Here is a 20605-nt window from a genome sequence, read left to right as displayed (position 1 = left end):
TTTCACTTTTGTTGCGCAGGCTAGAGTGCAGTGGCACCATCTCAGCTCACCACAACCTCCGCTTCCCGGGTTCAAGCGATTCTCCTGCCTCAGCCTCCCAAGTAGCTGGGATGACAGACATGCGCCACCATGCCCAGTTAATTTTGTATTTTTAGTAGAAACGGGGTTTCTCCATGTTGGCCAGGCTGGTCCTGAACTCCTGACCTCAGGTAATCCACCCGCCTCGGCCTCCCAAACTGCCGGATTACAGCCATGAGCCACAGCGTCCAGCATGAATGTCTTTTTTATAACATTCTCCTTCTGTTATTTCGTAGGTGCAGTGTCTTCTCCCATCTCTCTGGGGATGTCAGTGAAGAGAAGTTTTCTGTTTTTCCCTCTCTCTTTCTCTGTATTGTCTTTGTTTCCTCTTAAGTTGCAGGTTTTTCCATGGTTTTCATCTCACATTGGAGGCCTTTGTCAAAGCCTGCTTTTCCCTGGTTGCCTGCTCATTTTGATAAGTGGGGCTCTGGTTACTAGCTGTAGTAACTCTGCCCTCAACCATGCCAGGTAACCCCCCACCCCACCCATTTTACCTTATCCAGAGACTAGGAGTTAATTGGAAGCTGTGAACACCAGGATGAGGTTTCTCACCTGTGAGGGCCTCACTGATGGCTGCTTCATTGGGAGACTAATTTTCAGGAACTTGACGTCTTTTCTCTTGGGCTGGTCAGATTCCTCAGAGACCATTTCCGGTCTCCTACCTGGGAAGGCCTCAACTAGTTTCCCATGTTCTGGGGGCATAGAAGAGGAAGGAAGCCCAAACACGCAAATGTCATCCTTCTCTTAATCCCCCTGTTTTCCATGTACAGATTAAGTATGCCTAATCCAAAAATGGAAAATCCAAAATCTGAAACTTTTTAGCGCTGACATGACTCTCAACGTAAATGTTTATTGGAGCATTCTGGACTTTGTATTTGGGGATTAGGGATGCGTAACCTGTAAGTATAATGCGAATATTCTAAAATCTGAAAACTTCAGAATCCAGAACACTTTTGGTCCCAATCATTTCAGATAAGGGTTACTCAACCTGTAGTAGCTCTGCCCTGGGCCATGCCAGGTACCCCTCTGTTTTACCTCATCCGGAGACTAAACTCCTGTTTCCTATCAAATTTGGGGAGATGTAGTCACCAGCTGTGCAAGGGGAGCTGTGGATGGATTGCTTCCTAACTTGACTTCCAGCCATCCTGCTCTGGACCCCGCCTTCACCCCGTCTCCGGAAGGACCTGTGCCTCACTTTCTGATCTGCGGGGAAGGGAGGTGGGGAGAGAGCTCCACTTTCCCCACTGGGTTCAGGATTCCCTTTTCCTGCATCTGTTACATCAGTTTACCACCTCCCATCTGCTTTCCAGAGTTCCAATTCTGTTGCTGTCTCATCTCTTATTCTTGTAACTAGACTTTAAAAGGTTCATAGGCTGATCCCTACTCTAAACACTAGCATTTCCCTTTTCATGATGTGTGCTGATTCTGTGTGGTTCTGTACATATCCAAGAACTTTCGGGTCTTTTTTTTTATTTGTTAAAGCTGTAAAAATTATATGAATAAACATGTCCATGCGGAACTGGACGAGCTGTGTGGCAGTCTCCTTAAGCCCTGCCCCAAAGCACATTGGTTCTGAACAGGCCTGCTCACCCATTCAGAAATAAATGACCCACTCTTGGAGGAGCCACATCTGCTCTGCCATGGGAGTCCCCTGGTTACAGCCCTGGCTAATGGACCAGGGCCTCTGTGGTCAGGAGACAGCCAAGCAGGCAGGTGGCAGATCTGGGACCAGCATGCCCACCACCCAGTCGGGCCAGTTGTGCCACACTTGACCTGCTCATTTCACTTGCTTCCACCTTTTCCTCACAACCCTGTTCGATGTCTTTCTCCCCCAGCTCTGTTTCGTGATGTTTTGGACACCCAACGTGTCCGAGAAAATCTTGATAGACATCATTGGAGTGGACTTTGCCTTTGCAGAACTCTGTGTTGTTCCTTTGCGGATCTTCTCCTTCTTCCCAGTTCCAGGTAAAGAAAAACAGAATGAAAGAAACATTCCTGTTTATCCTCACGCCTAATTAAATCTTTCTTTGGAAATGTTTGCAATCATGTCACCAACACAAATGTAAAATTTCATTGTGACTTAGAAAGATGCACAAACATTAGCCAGTAAGGTGAAAGTTCAAGAAATGAATCAATAGGTATAACTTGTTTTTATATATTTTTTATTTATATATTTATATGTGATTATATTTATGTTTATGTTTATATATATTTATAGATATATTTATAGATATTTATATATATATTTTTTTTTGAGACAGAGTCTCTGTCTGGAATGCAGTAGCGCAATCTCGGCTCACTGTGACCTCTGCCTCCCGGGTTCAAGCACTTCTCCTGTTCAGCCTCCCAAGTAGCTGGGACTACAGGCGCCCACCACCACACCCAGCTAATATTTGTATTTTTAGTAGACATGGGGTTTCACCATGTTGTCCAGGCTGGTCTTGAACTCCTGGCCTCAAGTGCTCCTCTTTGGCGTCCCAAAGTGCTGGGATTACAGGCATGAGCCACTGCACCTGGCTGTATAACTTGTTTTTAAAAGTGCAGTGATTGCAAAAACAGTAAAAAGAAAGTAGACCCGAAAGGATAGCACGTGGAGTTTTGGAGAAAATAAAACTGCCCTCTGTCTTGATTGTGGTGGTGGTTACACAAATGTGTTCATGTATTAAAATTCTCAGAACCGTGCACCAAAAAGCCAGTTTTACAATATGTTAATTTAAAAAGTGAAATGAAAAAAGAAAAATAGAGTGAGCTTATTGCTAAAGCCTGGGGATATACAAAGAGAAGGACTACTGGAGAAAGGAAGATTCCAGGGCAACCTGAGGCCAGATGATGGATGGTCAGAAAGGAAACTGCTCATGGCTGAGACAAAAGCCAGTTGGAAAATTATTACACTAAGCCGATATAGTGGTGTGAGGTATACCAAACAAGAATGAGGTCGTTCTAGATTAAATGAGAAGAGCAGGTTGCAGAATGGTTGATTAGTATGCAACCATTTCCATAGCAAATATGTAGCACATGTATGTCTGTATTGTCATATGGATGCGCTAAGTGCTTGCATAGCTACATTCTTTTTCTGTAAGTAACTCACCAAGCTGCTAACAGTGGTTGCCTGTGGGAAGCAGGACAAGGGCCTGGGAAGTCACCACTGGGAAGAAGACCTTTGTACTCTATTCCCTTTTGTACCTTTTAAATTCTGTACCAGGTGTGTCACCTAGTCAAATATCAGTTTCCCCAAAAGATCCACTTATGTCATTAAACTGGGAAGCCAGAATCTACAAAGCCACATGGTAAGAAAGGAGCCATGGGCCGGGCACAGTGGCTCACACCTGTAATTCCAGCACTTTGGGAATCCGAGGCAGGTGGATCATCTGAGGTCGGGAGGTAGAGACCAGCCTGACCAACATGGTGAAACCCCATCTCCGCTAAATACAAAAAATTAGCCAGGCATGGTGGCACATGCCTGTAATCCCAGCTACTGAGGAGGCTGAGGCAGGAGAATCGCTTGAACCCAGGAGGCGGAGGTTGCCGTGAGCCGAGATTATGCCACTGCACTCCAGCCTATGCAATAAGAGTGAAACTCTGTCTCAAAAAAACAAGAAAAAAAAGAGAAAAAGAAAGGAGCCATGGAGCCCAGGTAGGCCAGAGCTGATGGAGCAGCCCTTGTTCTAAGGCCTTGCAGCATCACTTTCTGGGCTGTGGCAGAAATGGAGAAGTGGCTGGAAGATCACAGCACCGGGATGGCATCTGGACTTGCTGGGTAGACACAGGGTGAACCAAGCTCTGGAAGGTGTCACCATCCAGAAGGAGCTGCACTCGCAGATTGAGACACATGCAGCTAATTGCCTATGGTAGTGACCAGAGGAGGGGCCTGGAGCGCCCCAGCTGGGAGCAGGCTATAGCTGGGTATGCAATTCACCTTTCATCTCCATTTGACTCCACTTTCTTGTCTGTTAAGATGAAGGGCTTCCAGACGGCTGCCAGGCCCTGCCACTCTTGGCAATCTGTTGGATTTGGGCTAATGAGTTTAGCATATGCCTGGGACCGACTCTCTCCTTTGGTCAAAAACCTCAGTGGGTCTGCCTGCCTAAGAGAAGAAAATTCGCCTTGTTAGTATTCATATAAGGCTTCCACCCAGAGGAAGGCAGGACATACTGTTAGACCAAGCAGACAGCAGAGGTTTCCTTCCAAACCAGCATATCCTGGAAAGGAATTTGTATCCCAGGAATGAGCACTGCCTCCTCCAAGAGCCTTTGTCTGGTGCTGTCCACAGGGAGGTGACGGGCCCCTCTCTTCAAGGAGCAGGCCCTGCCCTGCGCTTCCTCAAGCCTTTCCAGTTTCAGATGGAATCTAGATGCTCAGGGCCTTCCTACTGACAAGGGCGAGCCCCGTGCTCTCCACAGTTCCCCACTGTCCACCCACGGCCCTCCTGCAGCTCAGAGGTCCAGTGAGGAGGCAGGCACGGGAGGCCACGCAGCCTGTGGTGCAATGGCAGTGCACCAACGAGGGCCACAGCATCAGGAGAGGGAGAAAGGGAAGTGACCTCGGTGGAAGTGGTCAGGACCAGCTCAGGGAAGGAACAAAGGGAAGTGGGGACGTGCAGCTTCCTCCTCCTACCCCACTGCTCTGGTCTCCATACCTCTGACCGCAGGCAGGGAAGATGACTTCTGGTGCCAGCTTTTCTGCTCACCCAGCATCATACCAGAGTGCCGTCGTATTGCCACTTTTCTCTGAGTGTTCTCTTCTAGAGGTGGATGATCGAGGGCGAGGCTGGGCAAGTGTGGGGACAGGACTGGACAGGAGCAGCTAGGCTGCCTGGAAGACGCTGTCACAGTGGAGCAAGGAGCCGGCCGGTCCCCAGCCATTTAGACCCAAAGGGCTGTGAGGAGGTGGGGAGCCGAGGCGGGCCTAGGCTCAGGAGCAGGGATGGGGAGCCCTGGCAGGAAGACGGGGTGGCTAGAGGCTCAGCAGCAAGACCAGGGTTCCAGGCAGCCTCTGGCTCGGACGTGCTGCCCTGGTCCAGAGGCAGCAGGATGGGGAGGGGACGCAGGCACGCCTGACGAGTCCTTTGCTTCTCCCCACAGTCACAGTGAGGGCGCATCTCACTGGGTGGCTGATGACGCTGAAGAAAACCTTCGTCCTGGCCCCGAGCTCTGTGCTGCGGATCATTGTCCTCATCGCCAGCCTCGTGGTCCTGCCCTACCTGGGGTATGTCGTCAGGGAGTTTGGGGCTGTGGGTCCTTCTGCCCCTTCAATACTGTGTCCAGAGGTTTAAGATCTACATTTCCACGGGAAATCCCCAGGCCTGTCTAGAATCGGAAATTCAGAATGATGTTTTGTGTGTCTGCCCAGGCACCAGGTGGAGGCTCTTGGGATCCATTCTAGAAAAGGGCTTTTGGGGTCAGGTCCAGACACGAGTAATAGCCACTGAGCTCCTGTCGGGGTGTGGCTGGCCCTGCACGGGCTCGAGCGTATGCTGGACGTGAAAACCAGAAGAGAATAAGGATATGGTCCCCGTGCTCAGGAGTTCCCAGTGTCCTGGGAGGGTAGGAAGGGCTGTGGGGTCCGTGTGCTGTAGGATCCATGTGCTGCGGGAGGGAGGCAGCCCAACCCCGAGTTCCCAGTTCCCCTCACACATTAGGTTATTAGCTGCGGCCCTTACGAAGCCAACAGATGGAGAACACCACTGGTCTCAGCCGTCTCGAGGCTACACTTACTTTCCTGGGTTTTGGCATGGACGGTTGTGCCTTGACTTGGCCTTAACAGACAAATCGCCTTTGTGTTCTCATCTGCAGGGTGCACGGTGCAACCCTGGGTGTGGGCTCCCTCCTGGCGGGCTTTGTGGGAGAATCCACCATGGTCGCCATCGCCGCGTGCTATGTCTACCGGAAGCAGGTGAGACAGCTGCGCCGGGAGCCTCCTCCCGGGTGCATCCTCCTGGGTGCAGGAGAACCTGAGCAGCCGCTGACCAGAGTTGATGGTGGCACTCATCAGTGGAGGACCCTTGGTGACCTTGCCCAGTCTCGTGGCTTAGGGTGGCTGGAAGCCTAATGGGAGTGGGGTAAGGGAAAAGGGGAAAAGCTGAAGGCAGCAAGTAGAGGCAGTCCCTTTGAAGAGTTTTGCTCCAAAGGAGAGAGAGGTGTGGACATGGATTTCAGAAAGCCAGCGACGACGGGGCAAAGTTCAGCCTATAGCTTGCTTTGGGGAATGACCCACAGACAGGCGATGCTGCCGATGGGAGAGGGGACAGTGATACGAATGTGTCTGTGCACATGAGGACCAGGCAGCCCAAGCCAGGACTCGGGCGGCCTCTACGGTCACGGGCGGAGCAGAGATGCAGTCCGAGAGCTTGCGCAAGGGCCTTTCTGACCGCTTTTGTTTTTCTCAGTGAAGTAGGAAGCCAGATCGTCGTCTGAGAAAAGGGAGGTGTTGGAGGGTGGAAGAACGAGGACACATGGGTGGGGAAGCAGTTGGTCAGGAGAATGGCAGAGTGAACAGGACGGGGCAGCAGGGTGACGGCCAGGCCACTCAAGAGGGCCTGCTCACAGTGCGTGACGCACATCTCAGGACACTGGCTGTCCCCTGGTGTTGGGTTTCCCCAGCCATGGCAGCTGAGTGGTGTGGGCTGAGATGGTAGAAATCTGAACCTCAGCACAGGTGGGGCTTTGCCTGGCAAATATGATGGAAGAAAAGCAGGGTAGGGAAATGGTCATTACTGAGCATGTCATGTAAGCTGAGGAGACAGGGGAGGGAGGACATCGAGAAGGTGGCCACAGTGAAGGGCTGGTGGGATCCGTGGATGGGGGACCAGCGGGGTTAGCAGACAGAGGACAGTGTCTTTGCCTTGGCCTGTTGGTGGTGCCCAATGTGTCGATAATGGCAAGTTCTGCAGTGACCCAGGAGTGGCTGAAGTGGGGCTGGGGCTGTGAACCTGATCCCTGAGAGGCCATTTATTGTAAGAACAGACAACATGGCAGGGAAGTGACCAGGAATTAGGACAGGCAGTAAGTGGGAGAGAATGACAGCAAGCCTGGAGCTGTCCCAGAGATGACTGACGGAGGCTGTACAAGGTGGAATATTCTGATAACGTGAGATTCCAAGCTTGAGGCTTTAGGGAGGAGGAAGGAAAAGAAGTCTGCAGGTTACTGAGGAGTCGGGGAGAGCAGAGCCCTCACTGGAAAGGGCAGCAGGGGTGGGCTGTCTGGGGCGGGGCGGTGGGACACAGTGTCCTCCGAAGTGCCTGCCTAGCTCAGTGGCAGGTGCACAGACACGAAATTGCAAGGAACACGCTAAACTAAGATGCAAAAGAGGTGAGGCCACCCCAACCGTAAGAAGGTTTAAGCCTACAGCGGGGGGGTCCCCCAAGATCCTGGTGGTGTCTCCCTGCTCGTGTTCTGCTGTGCATTGTCCCCGTCCACAGCCCCACGCTGATGAGTCTTCTTTGGTCTAGAAAAAGAAGATGGAGAACGAGTCGGCCACGGAGGGGGAAGACTCCGCCATGACGGACATGCCTCCAACAGAGGAGGTGACAGACATCGTGGAAATGAGAGAGGAGAATGAATAAGGCATGGGACGCCATGGGCACTGCAGGGACAGTCAGGATGACACTTCGGCATCATCTCTTCCCTCTTCCGTCGTATTTTGTTCCCTTTTTTGTTTTGTTTTGTTTTGGTGATGAAAGAGGCCTTGATTTAAAGGTTTCGTGTCAATTCTCTAGCATACTGAGTATGCTCACACTGACGGGGGGACCTGGTGAATGGTCTTCACTGTTGCTATGTAAAAACAAGCGCAACAACGGACTTCATGCCCTGCCTCACGAAAACCCGGAAGACACGGCTGCCTCATGCTCGACGGTGTGTCCTCCTCCCCTGGACAATCTCCTCTTGGAACCAAAGGACTGCAGCTGTGCCGTCGCCTCTCGGCCACCCCGCACAGCAGGCCACAGACTCTCCTGTCCCTCTTCATCGCTCTTAAGAATCAACAGGTTAAAACTCGGCTTCCTTTGATTTGCTTCCGGGTCACATGGCTGTACAAAGAGATGGAGCCCCGGTGGCCTCTTAAATTTCCCTTCCGCCAGGGAGTTCGAACCCATCTACTCCACACATGCAGGAGGCGGGCGGCAGGCTGCAGCCCAGAGTCCCCGTTCACACTGAGGAACGGGGAGACCTGTGACCACAGCGGGCTGACAGACGGACATAATCTCCCGTAGAAAGGTTTGAAATGCCCCGGGGGCAGCAAACTGACACGGTTGAATGATAGCATATCACTCTGCGTTCTCCTAGATCCGAGCGAGCTGTCAGTTCTCACCCCCACCGTGTATATACATGAGCTAACTTTTTTAAGTTGTCACAAAAGCGCATCTCCAGATTCCAGCCCCTGCCGCATGACTTTTCCTGAAGGCTTGCTTTTCCCTCGCCTTTCCTGAAGGTCGCACTAGAGCGAGTCACATGGAGCGTTCTAACTTTGCATTTTAGTTTTTACAGTGAACTGAAGCTTTAAGTCTCATCCAGCATTCTAATGCCAGGTTGCTGTAGGGTAACTTTTGAAGTAGATGTATTACCTGGTTCTGCCATCCTTAAGTCACAACTCTGCGGTACAGGTAATTCAGAATGTACTACGGTACTTCCCTCGCACACCATACGATAAAGCAAGACATTTTATAATGATACCAGAGTCACTATGTGGTCCTCCCTGAAATAACGCATTCGAAATCCATGCAGTGCAGTATATTTTTCTAAGTTTTGGAAAGCAGGTTTTTTCCTTTAAAAAATTATAGACACAGTTCACTAAATTGTTGATTTAGTCAAAATTCCTAGACTGAAAGAACCTAAACAAAAAAATATTTTAAAGATATAAATATATGCTGTATATGTTATGTAATTTATTTTAGGCTATAATACATTTCCTATTTTCGCATTTTCAATAAAATGTCTCTAATACAATACGGTGATTGCTTGTGTGCTCAACATACCTGCAGTTGAAACGTATTGTATCAATGAACATTGTACCTTATCTGCAGCAGTTTTATAAAGTCCGTCATTTGCATTTGAATGTAAGGCTTAGTAAATGACAGAACTATTTTTCCTTATGGGTAACTGGGGAATAAACGGGTCACTGGAATAGGAATAGAAGTGTAAGCTGGAAGGGCAAAAATGAGAAAGAAAGAAAAAGGTAGGCCCTTTGTGTCTACCATTTTCAGTGCTGTGTGATCATATTGTTCCTCATAGCGAAAAAGAATGCAAGGGCATGAAGTTAGCTGTGAGCATGCCAGGGTTGCATTCACATTCCTGGGTACCCAATGCCGACGGGGTGTGCCCACATGGGGACATGTCCTTGGTGTGCTTCCTCAGAGTGGCTTTTCCTCCATTAATATATATATATATGAGTACTGAAAACTTAAGTTGCATAGCTGCTTTGCAGTGGTTTCAGAGGCAGATCTGAGAAGATAAAAAAAACTCAATGTATCAGCTTTTTTTCAAGGACATTACTAGAAAATTAAACCAGTATTTTTTAACATGTGTGACTCTTTCATGATTCTGGGGTTGGAGCTTAAAGATCCAAATTGAGAAAGCAGGCCAGGCACAGTGGCTCATGCCTGTAATCCCAGCATTTTGGAAGGCCGAGAAGGGTGGATCACTTAAGGTCAGGAGTTCGAGACCAGCCTGGCCAACATGGCAAAACCCCATCTCTACTAAAAATATAAAAATTAGCTGGGTACGGTGGCACATGCCTGTAATCCCAGCTATTCAGGAGGCAGAGACAGGAGAACTGCTTGATCCCGGGAGGCAGAGGTTGCAGTGAGCCGAGATAGCGCCATTGCACTCCAGCCTGGTGACGAGCAAAAATTTCGTCCCAAAAAAAAAAAAAAAAAAAGAAAGCAAATCCTTTCCCCCTAAATCCAGGAAGGATCAGTAAGGGCCTCCTCATTATGAGATGAGGAAATATAACTCCAGAGATCCCTTCAGTGATCAAGATCAGTGGGCCATATTTGGTAAAGGGTTTTTGAGAACACAGGAAGCAATGCCACACTCAGGCCACCACAACGGAGCTGATTTGGCAGGACTTGTCCAAACCGTTCACCTTAAAGCACGTGATCCTTCTTCATACATTTTCTTCACTTGGCCTGCTTAAGTCACAGCCTAGCAACTTCTGAGGCAAAACTGAGAATTGGCATTTTCTCCTGCATTTGTTCTAACCGAGTCCCATCATCCAGCTAGACATGAGAGGAGATCAAACCAGGGAGAGTGACCTTTCTTCTTCCCACTGTTCAGAGTCATTACGGGCAACCTTTTGACTTTTGTGACCAAAGAAACATTCCCCCAAAATATTTATTTTTCATTGCAGGGTGTTCAGCTGACAGCTGCATTTAGAAGGGTACCATACCTGTGAGATTCTCATGTCAAAGACCATGGAAAGACCATGTGTGACTTTCTCCAAAATTGAGTGACTGCTTGTGGACGAATACAATCTAAAAATACAAGGCCATGAAGTAGTTTTTCATTCAGATGCTGAGAAACAGGTTTGGGCAACTCAAAGCATAGAAAATAGAGAGTGAGGATTTTCTCTGAGCAAGCCAAGGCTAGAGCTCCTCCTTTGGTGGCCTATTTGAGGGAAACAAGGGAGGTCATCCTAAATGTGCAGTTGCCGTTTGTTCTGTAGTGACTTACAGGGATCTCAGTGGCAAAGGGCGTCAGTGAGACACTCAACAATTGAGCAAAAAGAACTAGACGAGGCTTGCACTCGGAAAGTCATGGTAGGATTGGACCTGCCGGCCACATGGCTCACGGAGTATTGACGGATTTGCACATTGGCAGGAAACTCTCCCATCTGAGATTCTTCAAATGGGGCACGGAAGGCCACTTGTTTGCATTTCTGGGTAAAAACCAGTCATCCCCCATGACTGACTGCATCAGGTTTGTCTTGTACCAAAGTTACTCTTTCCTTGTTTTCACTTTGCCTTGATTTTTAGCATTAGCCAGTAGTTTGGCTTGGAAATATCCTGGATAGCCGATTCCCTAAGAAACTGAAACATTTAATATTGGCTTAGGACGTATCAGAGGGGGCCAAATAAAACTGCTTTACAATAGTAAAAGCACTTTATACTTCACTCCCTCAGTCTTCCCAATAAATAACCTTGGGAGGTGCAAGGGGTGGGGGGGCCCCAGATGGGGAGGCCTGGGAGCTCCCAGGGTAATGACAGAGCTGGGCTGAGTTCTCCAGACACCAGGGTGCATCGCAGCGGGGCCAGCTCAGGAGTGCTCACTCCCAGCCCTCTGGATCTCTCTCCTGGTTGGAATAATCATTACATATCATAACTCTCAGAAAATGTATTCACTTAAATCTTCAGAATAAGAAGTGTGAAATGTTAACAGCTCCCTGCTCTTGTTCCCCATTTGGGGATCTTCTGGAGGGAAGGGGCAGGGGGAGAGTAACTTTTCCATACCCTTGGTTTCTAGAAACACATCAATTTCCAGACTCAGTAGCTGACTGGTTTTTTTCCCCTTCAAATTGAAGTGGGAGAGAGTGTGTGTTTTGCAAAATAGCAAGTATTTATAGTGTTGTAATTACATTTCCTTGAGAAATATTTTCTTGTATTTAAAAATCTTTCTACTTCAGTAACTCTCAGCAGAACAGTGCCCAGGACAGCATGTGCCGGTTAGTACCAGCTTTGCAGGTGAGCTGACTTCTAAACTTAGGATGACGTCTTCATCGATCAGACCATTGCATGTCCAGGAAAAGGGGTCCCTTAATCTTCTAAGTTCTGCTCCCCATCTTTCTTTTGGAGCCAAAATTGCAGTGGAGTGTGAGGAAGGGCTTTGAAAGACATGGAGTGTTGAGATGTCTGCATTGCATATTCAGCCAGTTCAAAGCCAGCAGCTCCTGCCTGCATTCTGTAGACAGCGACCTCACACACAGCCCTCTGACGGCTCTCACATAAAGCGCTGGAACCGTAGGAAAGCATGTTTTTGAGCAACGTGTTTGGTAACCATTCGGGATACTCCTCTGTGTGGTTATTTTGAATCTCTATTTCTGTCATTGAAGCAGCAAAAAACATCATGTGACTCATCCACTGATCTAACCACACTTAAAACAGGATGTAGAGAAAAATCTGAAGAGAAACGTAAAAGGGCCTGTTGCCTGCCCTTTTAAAGGCACAATGTCTAAAATCATGCAAATGTTCAAAATGAGAGAAATTGCATTGTGCAATCAACCCAAACTGCACTCAGAAGTCAGAGAAGTCACAAATACACAGTATACTATCTGATCTCAAAAGGGAAAAAGCAGATTGACGAGACCGTAAGTTTAGACTTTATTTTCTTCTCGAGGGGACATTCAATCTATTAACTTGCAACTTTCCGCTGGGAAGAGCATCAAAGGTGGGCCTCCTAAATCATTTTTGAAAAATCTTTGTCAAGTCCAAGTGGTTCCAGGAGAATTATAGCCAGTATCTCTTAAAATATTTCATTTTAGTGATAATGTTTTTCTCGGCTTCATTTGCAAACAACCAGGATCTCTAAAAGACTGCATAAGATATATGCACTTTTATAGATGGCTGTCAGCTACACACAGATTCAGCAAATGTTTTTTATGTAGTTTAAAGTGCACTTCACTAACAAGACTTGACATCAGCGTCTACAATATGTATACGTAAACAAAAGCACACAAGAACTAGGCACCCTTCTCTCTCCAAGAGTTTAAGTGGTGGTTTCCTTAGGTTAAAGAAGGGGACAGACCAGCTAAAAATGGTTGTACCACTCACTGTACAACCTCATGGAAATTCTTACTACAAGATTTAGAGGCAACGTTCCCTAGCTATGAGCCAGGGCAAGAAACGGCACCTCTGGAGTTAGGGAACATTTGGGGAACATAACAACTGGGTAGATGCTGGTTCCCTGAAGTGTGGGGCCATAAACATGCGGGGACCCATGGTTTGAATGAACCAGCCTCTGAAAGCTAAGTTCAAACCACCCTTGCGTAACAAAGGAGTACAGGGTACACATCAACACCAATCACCCAGCACCCCACAGCGTTGGTCATGTCACCATGCGGCAGGCCCCTTACCCCAGGGCTGCCACATACACAAGCCTTGCAGTGGCAAATACACTGCTCCTTGGATGCAGTGAGATATTTTGGTTGCTTAACGATGTATTGATCAGGGAACTGTCTGAAGCTAGTAGGACCAAGGAGTTAATCGAAGGGCTTTGGGAAAGTGGACAAGAGCCATGCGCGTGATTCTGTTCCATGCCAACACTCATTCATTTAAGGAATGTATTCAAGCTGGAGGCTTCCATATCATTCACGCTTCTTGGCCTCACCTCGCTCATCTGTCCAGTGGGAGGCTTAAGCCATTATTGCTAAGGTCCCTTCCTGGTCTAACACTCTGTGTATGATCTAGGATTTGGAACGTGGTATGAGATCCTACAATGGAAGAATAAAATTACCTCATTCTTCATTTCAGATCTGAACATTAGCAGTCATCTAGATTTTTTTTTTTTTTTTTAAACAAAATTAAGTGTGCTTAGAGTCATTCCTCTACATGGGCTGTGGCTGTCAGCTCATAGGTTTGTCAGTTTCACATCAAAACTGTGGCTATAAACTGTTGAAACCAATCACACTAAAATATTTAGCTGAGCACAGTGGTGTGCATCTGTAGTCCCAGCTACTCGGGAGGCTGAGGCAGGAGGATCACTTAAGCACAGGAGTTGGAATTCAGCCTAAGCAACAGAGCAAAACCCCGTCTCTAAAATACAAATAAAATATTTGTGTCGTTTTTGATTAAAATTGACTACAGCGGTCAGTATAAAATACATGTCGCTTTTAAGGAAGTGCTGTTTATGTATCTAACAGATGGAAGTTTTTTGCATTGGTAAGAGCATTTATATATGCTTTGTTTCAGGGTTTATCGATTTGTATTCATATATTGTCAAATAGATTTCATACTCTAATTTTACTTTAAGTAAAGCTAAAACACTTGGCATACAATTGAGATTGCTTTTAGTTTCTTGATTTTTTTTTTATTCTAACCATGCATCTGTTTACTCACTGCAATTACTTGGTTTCCTAATCCTGATTAGTTTCCCTTTTAATCAAATTTACCTGAGATATTAACATTTTGCCCTTTGCCTTGGTTGCTAAAACTTCTAACCACTGGGAAATTTCTCAAAACTCCCTGTCTTAAATATAACCTATTTCTTCAGATTTTATTCTGCATTAAAATTACTTTTACTTCCCATAACTTCAGTAATATTGAAAATGCTTCTCTGAACCCTCTCCAACTTCTCTATACACCTTCTCAAATGGGAATGCCAAAATGAGGCAAATGTTTGGTGAGCCTGAGAAGGACAGAGCCCGACAATCCTCCTGCCCACATCTAAGAGATTCTTACTCTTCTTAGTCTTTATGGGAAAAGCATTACTCTTCTATCACTTTTTTTTTTTTTTGAGACAGAGTCTTGCTTTGTTGCCAGGCTGGAGTGCAAGGGCATGATCTCAGTTCATTGCAACCTCTGCCTCCCAGGTTCAAGCGATTCTCCTCCCTCAGCCTCCCAAGTAGCTGGGACTACAGGCATGCGTCACTACACCCAGCTAATTTTTGTATTTTTAGTAGAGACGGGGTTTCACCATGTTGGCCAGGATGGTCTCAATCTCCTGACCTCGTGATCCACCAACCTCTGCCTCCCACAGTGCTGGGATTACAGGCGTGAGCCTCTGCGCCTGCCCAGCATCACTTTTCTTAAAGCATCACATTTTAACCTCAAAGAAAGATGGCTCTACCCTTTTTTAGCTCCTCATAAGACATTACAGAAAGTGTTTCATTACATACCTGTAGTCAGTAAGATTCTAGGCATCCTACAGACTCACTTTGGATTGCCTATATTCTTCCTTACTGCTCCTTTTGTTAAAATCCCAGAACTCAGTCCTACCTCCACTGTGCTTCTCTCTTACTGCCTCTAACACCAACCATGTTTTTGAAGGCTTCAGGGCTGTGCTTCTGGCCCCAGTGCATGGACTTTGCCATGTCCTCAGGCCTAGCTATCGGGTCAGGTGTGTTCAGTTCCTGGTTGCCTTAAAGACAGTGCAGAGCTGCGCTGGCCCCAGCATCACTGACTGTCCCTGTGGGGAGTGGTACTGTTAATACCACAAGGGGCAAATCTACACCCCAACCCATGCTTTCCCCTGACATCTCCATCTAGAGGCGGCACATTTACCTCCCACCTGGAAACCTCCTCCACGACCCCCCACTGCCAGTGGAGTCCCACCAAGCCCTGCCCCGTGGTATCTCTGCCTTCCACACCTTCCTCTTTATCCTCTGTAGTCTCACTTGCTTAGCTCAGGAGAAAAATCATGGAGAATTTCTCAAAAATCGTGGAGAAAACTATGCCTTCTTCTAAGTTTTTTTTTTTTTTTTTTTTTGGACACTATTAAAGGCAATGCTTAGGTGCAGGGAAGGCTGTAACTGGAATTCCAGGCACAGGAGTTGGAATCCAGCCTAAGCAACAGAGCAAAACCCCGACTCTAAAATACAAATAAAATATTTGCGTAGTTTTTGATTTAAATTGACTACAGCAGTCAGTATAAAATATATATATTTGCAATTCTGCTCCCAACAAGCTCCAGGTTTCTTACCTGCACAATAGAAGACAGTAAATTCCATGCCGATTGCCCAGTTCCATACACTGGGCTTCGAACAAAAGGAAGAAACACATCAGGAGCTGCGAGTCCTCAGTCCGCCTGCTGCTTATTAGCTGTGATGCAGGCAAGTGACTAGACGCCTCTGGATCAGCCTCCTCTCCTCTAGAACAAGATCTTTTCTACACCGTTCTCATCTCCTGTACCACCAGGATTTGCAGAGTGGCCAATGGCAGTTCAGGCAGGCGGGGGTGCTGTGTCTGCGAAGCTTCTAAGCCACATGGAAGTGCTTCAGCCAACAAATCCATGAACATTACTGGGGTCCACTTTCAACAAAGAAAAATGACTAGAGCTTTTATGAAACGAAAAACCGGCTTATCTCAGGTTCAGAAACCCTTGATTCCAAAGACCAAAATAGAATTAACAAATGCAATCATTATTTCCAAACTTTACATTATACTAGAAATCTCAAATTCTCAGTCGGGTCTTTCATCTGCTACACAATAAATGTTCTCTTGGTCTCAAGGAAATGGCTGAGAAGAGCGGCCTGTTATCTCCACTGCCCCTGGCACCATCAGGGCAGATGCTGGCAGTTCATGTGTGGTCTGAGGTAAAGAGCGTTTCCTCCATCATGCCAGCAAGGCCACGTCCTAACCTCGCCTGGTTCTTCTCTTTCTCCCAATGCCAACCCGCCCAATGCTATTTAATTCCATGCTCTTCAGAAAAACATATAAATGGCTGGCAAGCCCACTTCCACCTTCACTGGGAATCCAGTCCTCATGCACCCAGGTTCCCTAATCTGGGCCTATTTCCAGCTCCAAATACAGCGGTGATGCCCAAGTCTGTTTTTCCAGCCCTAACTTGTTCCCAATCTTCAGACCAGTCACTGGGTGTATACAGTCACCTCCCAACATCTCCTCAGGGTCCGAGAAGGGCCGTGGCCTTCAGCCCATCCCTGCACACTCTTTCCTCACCCCTTCTACACTTTCTCCAGTCTCCCCCATCTAGAGCAGTCACAGGGGCACCCACCCAGAAACCCACTCCATGTCCCACTCCTCTCAGTCCCATCAGCGCTGCCTCCTAGCATCTCACTCCCACTCCCTCCGTTTCCTCTTCAGTCCCAGCAGCTTGGCTCAGGGGCTCCGGCCCACCTTGGGCTTGGATGCTACAGAAGCTTCCCTCCAGAACCATCTCCCTTCACCAGGCTCAAGTGTTTCCTTGGACTATGATGAAAATGACATCTCCTGGAATTCTGCATCACGCAACCCACACACCCTTTCTCAGCAGCCCGGGATACGGTTCTAGAGACCCTGCTTTGCCCGGCAGGTCCTTCTTCACTGTAGGCACTGGGCTGCTGCAGGACCAGTCTGACACTTAACACGGGTGGGCACCAGGTTACGCCTGGGCTACGTGTAGAAAATCAGAACCCAGCTAGAGAGGACGACACTCACACCACAGAACGTGGCCACAAAATGAGGACTCCTGATGGCACCCGGCCTCCTGCTGCAGGAGTCTGAACTCCCTGACTCTGCCATCCCTCACCATGAGGAGAGCAAAGAAGGACCAAGAGTAGATATTTGAAAAGACTTTGTAGAGATGGTTTCTTTGCAGAGAGCGACACTGAGTCCCACTCCTTCCGGAGCAGGGGGTTGCAATACTCAAAGCTTGAAATGGGGTCCTGGAGACTCAGTGGGCTGGTGTCTGACTCACCCATCAAATCTAATAGAAGAGCACTGGGGCCGACTGGCAAATCCCGAGTTTGACAGGGCAGGGGGTCCAAAAGTCTTTCCCTTGGCCCAGACCCTGGCCTCACAGATCAACAAGCTTGCCTGGAGTCATCTTAAGGCCTGCCCCAACAGGCCATCTAGCAGGGTGGACAGGGCTCAGCAGAAAGAAGCTGGAGCTATCACTGGCTTCCTAGGAGCTGCAAAGGAGGAAGTGGTGGTCGGAGGCAACAGCATTAGCACATCCCAGGAGTTGCCTTGGTCAAGGCATATGGGAAGGCCCTGAGCCGGGGACAAGAAGTGGGGAGGCAGAGGGGGCCTCAAAGATTCCTGAAAGGACCCCATGAGAGAAAGAGAACGAAGCCCTGGAAGCTCAGGAAGTGCGGCCGACTTAGGACAGTTCCTATGGAGGGCTGAGATCTCTGCTCCCTCCCTGTCTTGGCTCCCTCTTCCTGTTCTAACTCTGGGGGGCTAGACAGGGCAGTGAGCAACTGTCACAGTTTTCACCCACACGGATGCGGTATTCCAATTTCTGAGTTAGGAAACCATTTGGCGACCTAAGAGGACTATAAAGTCTATTACCCCAGAGCACTCAAAAAGGTGATGGGTCGCCCGGAGTTGAGTTTTCACCAGGGGTAGGAGAAGGTCTCCAACTGAATTATGTCTTAAACAGCGAAAGACAAAAATAGTTGCTTTGTGATTCCATCCCTGGAGTCATGCCAGTTCTGCTCACCAGTGACAAATACACAAGAGTCTGTGAAAGGTAGGGAGGGCTGCAGAAGGGAGGGCTGGGGAGGGTGGGCACAGCGGGAGGTGCAGATGGGGAGGGCTGGGGTGAGGATGGAGAGGGCTGGGAGGACTGTGCCTCAGCCAGCTCACCCTTACATCCCCAAGCTTGGAACCATGCCTGGCCCCAGAGTCGGCACTCTTTGGTGAATGGATGCAGGCATTCTCATCTTCCTACCCTGAACATGGCGACTCTAGGACACCAGCATGACAGCCCTCCCTCCCATGACCAAAAGGCCAAACCCTTTTTGAACTAAAATACTCTGAGTTCTTGTTACTTGCAACCAAAGGGCCTGACATGGAATCCCAAACACTCCTTGGTCCGCCTTTCCTTCCTGCTGCCCCCACCCTACATCTACCTCATTTCTGTGAAATTCAGATAGAACACTCACAAGTGGTTATAAAAGACATGAACAGATGGCTCCCAGGAAAGGACCTGAAAATGATTTATACAAATGAAAACACGCTCAGACTTTCTCAAGTAAAGAAATGCAAATCAGACTTTTCCAACCATCAGCTCAGCAAAGATCAAAATGTTTGATAAAGCCAGTGTTGGAAGGGCCTAAGGAAACGTACACGTGCTCTCCAATGGGACTGTACATCAACAGTACCACTTAGAGGACAACTTGGTAAGACGTTTCAAGCACACACTCCACTAGCAAGAGTTTAACGTTGGAAAAGAATACGAACAGGGAACCGAGCCCAGACAAAAGGCAAGGGTAGGCGTGAGGACGTGGGACAGAAAAGTCAGAGAAACTACAGAAAGAATGCCCAGGTTTCAGGCAAGATGGAAGTGGTCAATAGAAAAGTATTGTATAAACAACCTCTCGTTTTAAACACACATAATGCAGCTGGTGTTCTTTATTTAATGGCTGTAAAGGGCTTCCACAAGACCCACAGCCTGCATCCCTGTTTTTCTCTCTACTTTCTTGAGTGGGAGAAGGCGGTGGAAAAGGAAATTCAAGAAACACTGGCCACCGAGTTGAGCAGAGCACCGTAATTCAGAGAGGCAGAGGGAGAAAGTGCATTTCTGACACTGAAAAAGTGTATCAATCCAAATGAATGGGCCAGTGGAGGAGGAAAGTTTACTGTTCACAGTGGGGAGGTCTTTCTGCTACACATGACCAACGTAGCACTGCTGTCTAATGCATGCCCAGTACCTACCCAATGGGTTCTTCAGAAGCCCAGCTCCATTTTGCAAGACTCCCAGACTCCAGTTCTTCGACGAACAGGAAGGCAGAGCTCGGCTGACTCAAACTTCATTCTCTAGCCCCAAGATACCTCTGAAAGCTCAGTCTTCCCCCATCTTCAGATGATTAACTTCTTCCAATGAGAGCCTGATTCATTAGCAATTTGTTGAAGTTCTTGCCACCACGTTGCTGGGTACATTTCCAGCAGTGTAAATGGTTCATAAAGAAATGTCTCACACACACCACACCTCTTTGTGGCAAACACACAGCAAGACTGGGTCAGAATTGCAGCAGCGGCCCTGCTTTGCAGGTCTGGGGGATCTTCCCCTAGTAAGTGCTAGCACCTCACTTAATCCACACCACCACTGAGACAGACCATGTGGGGTAAAGATGAAGACATAGATTTAGGGAGGTTCAGGAACTGTCCAAGCCCACCCTTTCAGTGGGCAGTGGGAATGCTGTTGAATCCATACCCAAGCTGGTAACTATGCACCTAATTTGGCTGGCAGGGTTGGGGACACTTAGTATGGGTTAAGCACTGTGCTAACTGCTTCATCTCATCTAACTCTTCCGCACTGCCCAATACTGCCTCCCAAAACCCTTGATTCCTCTGCTCACAATAGCCAGGGGTCAAGAGTCAGCCATGTGGACATCATAGGTCTGCCTTGCGGGTGCCAGAAAGTTAAAGCCCAACGCAATAGCACAATCTGCCAAAGTCCTCAAAGGCAAGCATTTGACCACAGCAACACAGCCAGGCTTCTGAGTTGTATTTTCTAAGTTTATTTTTAGTTATTTGTTTTTACAGTCCTCTGCAGCAGGGTTTGCTAAAGTGGATCAACAGTAAAGCCCCCAAGTCGGTTCAGCTTCTGACAGTGAAGACAAGAGACTCAACAAGTAACAGAGGGAACTCTGGCCCCAGAAGCCAGGCATCTGACCGCATCTGCAGGTGGAAACCAAGGCCCCAAACTGCCCAGAGCCTCGGGGGCATGTTTTTCAGAGCAGGCGAAATTTTGGACCCATGCTGAACATCTTACGGTGTAAACAGAGGGACTGCTAAACAAGCCAAGATGAGCGCTGCCAGGTTCACACAGTGTGCTGCTCCGCCGGCCTCCATTCACAATGGCTTACCCACGGAAGAAAAACACCATCGCCCCTGGCAGAAGGTCTAAAGTTGGCTTGTTGTCCTCTCCGAATTCATAAT

At 48.1% G+C, this 20605-nt stretch overlaps 2 protein-coding genes across 4 annotated transcripts in view; one reads left to right on the top strand and one right to left on the bottom strand.

Moving 5' to 3' along the window:
* Positions 1-11167, top strand: part of ANKH (ANKH inorganic pyrophosphate transport regulator) — a 161385-nt gene extending 150218 nt beyond the window's left edge. For both annotated transcript variants that reach the window (XM_033178818.1, XM_033178817.1), the window contains 4 exons: positions 1914-2043; positions 5160-5283; positions 5871-5970; positions 7526-11167. In XM_033178818.1, the coding sequence (XP_033034709.1) occupies positions 1914-2043; positions 5160-5283; positions 5871-5970; positions 7526-7639 (468 nt within the window). In that variant the 3' untranslated portion in view covers positions 7640-11167. The remainder of the gene's footprint in view (positions 1-1913; positions 2044-5159; positions 5284-5870; positions 5971-7525) is intronic.
* OTULIN (OTU deubiquitinase with linear linkage specificity) overlaps positions 4075-20605 on the bottom strand; it is a 54152-nt gene continuing 37621 nt past the window's right edge. Inside the window, exon 8 of one of the 2 annotated variants that reach the window (XM_033178821.1) lies at positions 4075-6122. The gene's annotated coding sequence lies outside the window, so the exon portion shown is untranslated. Of the gene's footprint in view, positions 6123-7741; positions 9513-20605 lie in introns of those variants that run through there. The other variant, XM_033178820.1, reaches the window with a different exon arrangement.

This window comes from Trachypithecus francoisi, unplaced genomic scaffold (assembly GCF_009764315.1).
Source record: "Trachypithecus francoisi isolate TF-2019V2 unplaced genomic scaffold, Tfra_2.0 Lachesis_group2, whole genome shotgun sequence".
Taxonomy (NCBI): Eukaryota; Metazoa; Chordata; class Mammalia; order Primates; family Cercopithecidae; genus Trachypithecus; species Trachypithecus francoisi.
This window is presented reverse-complemented; position numbering and strand designations above follow the sequence as displayed.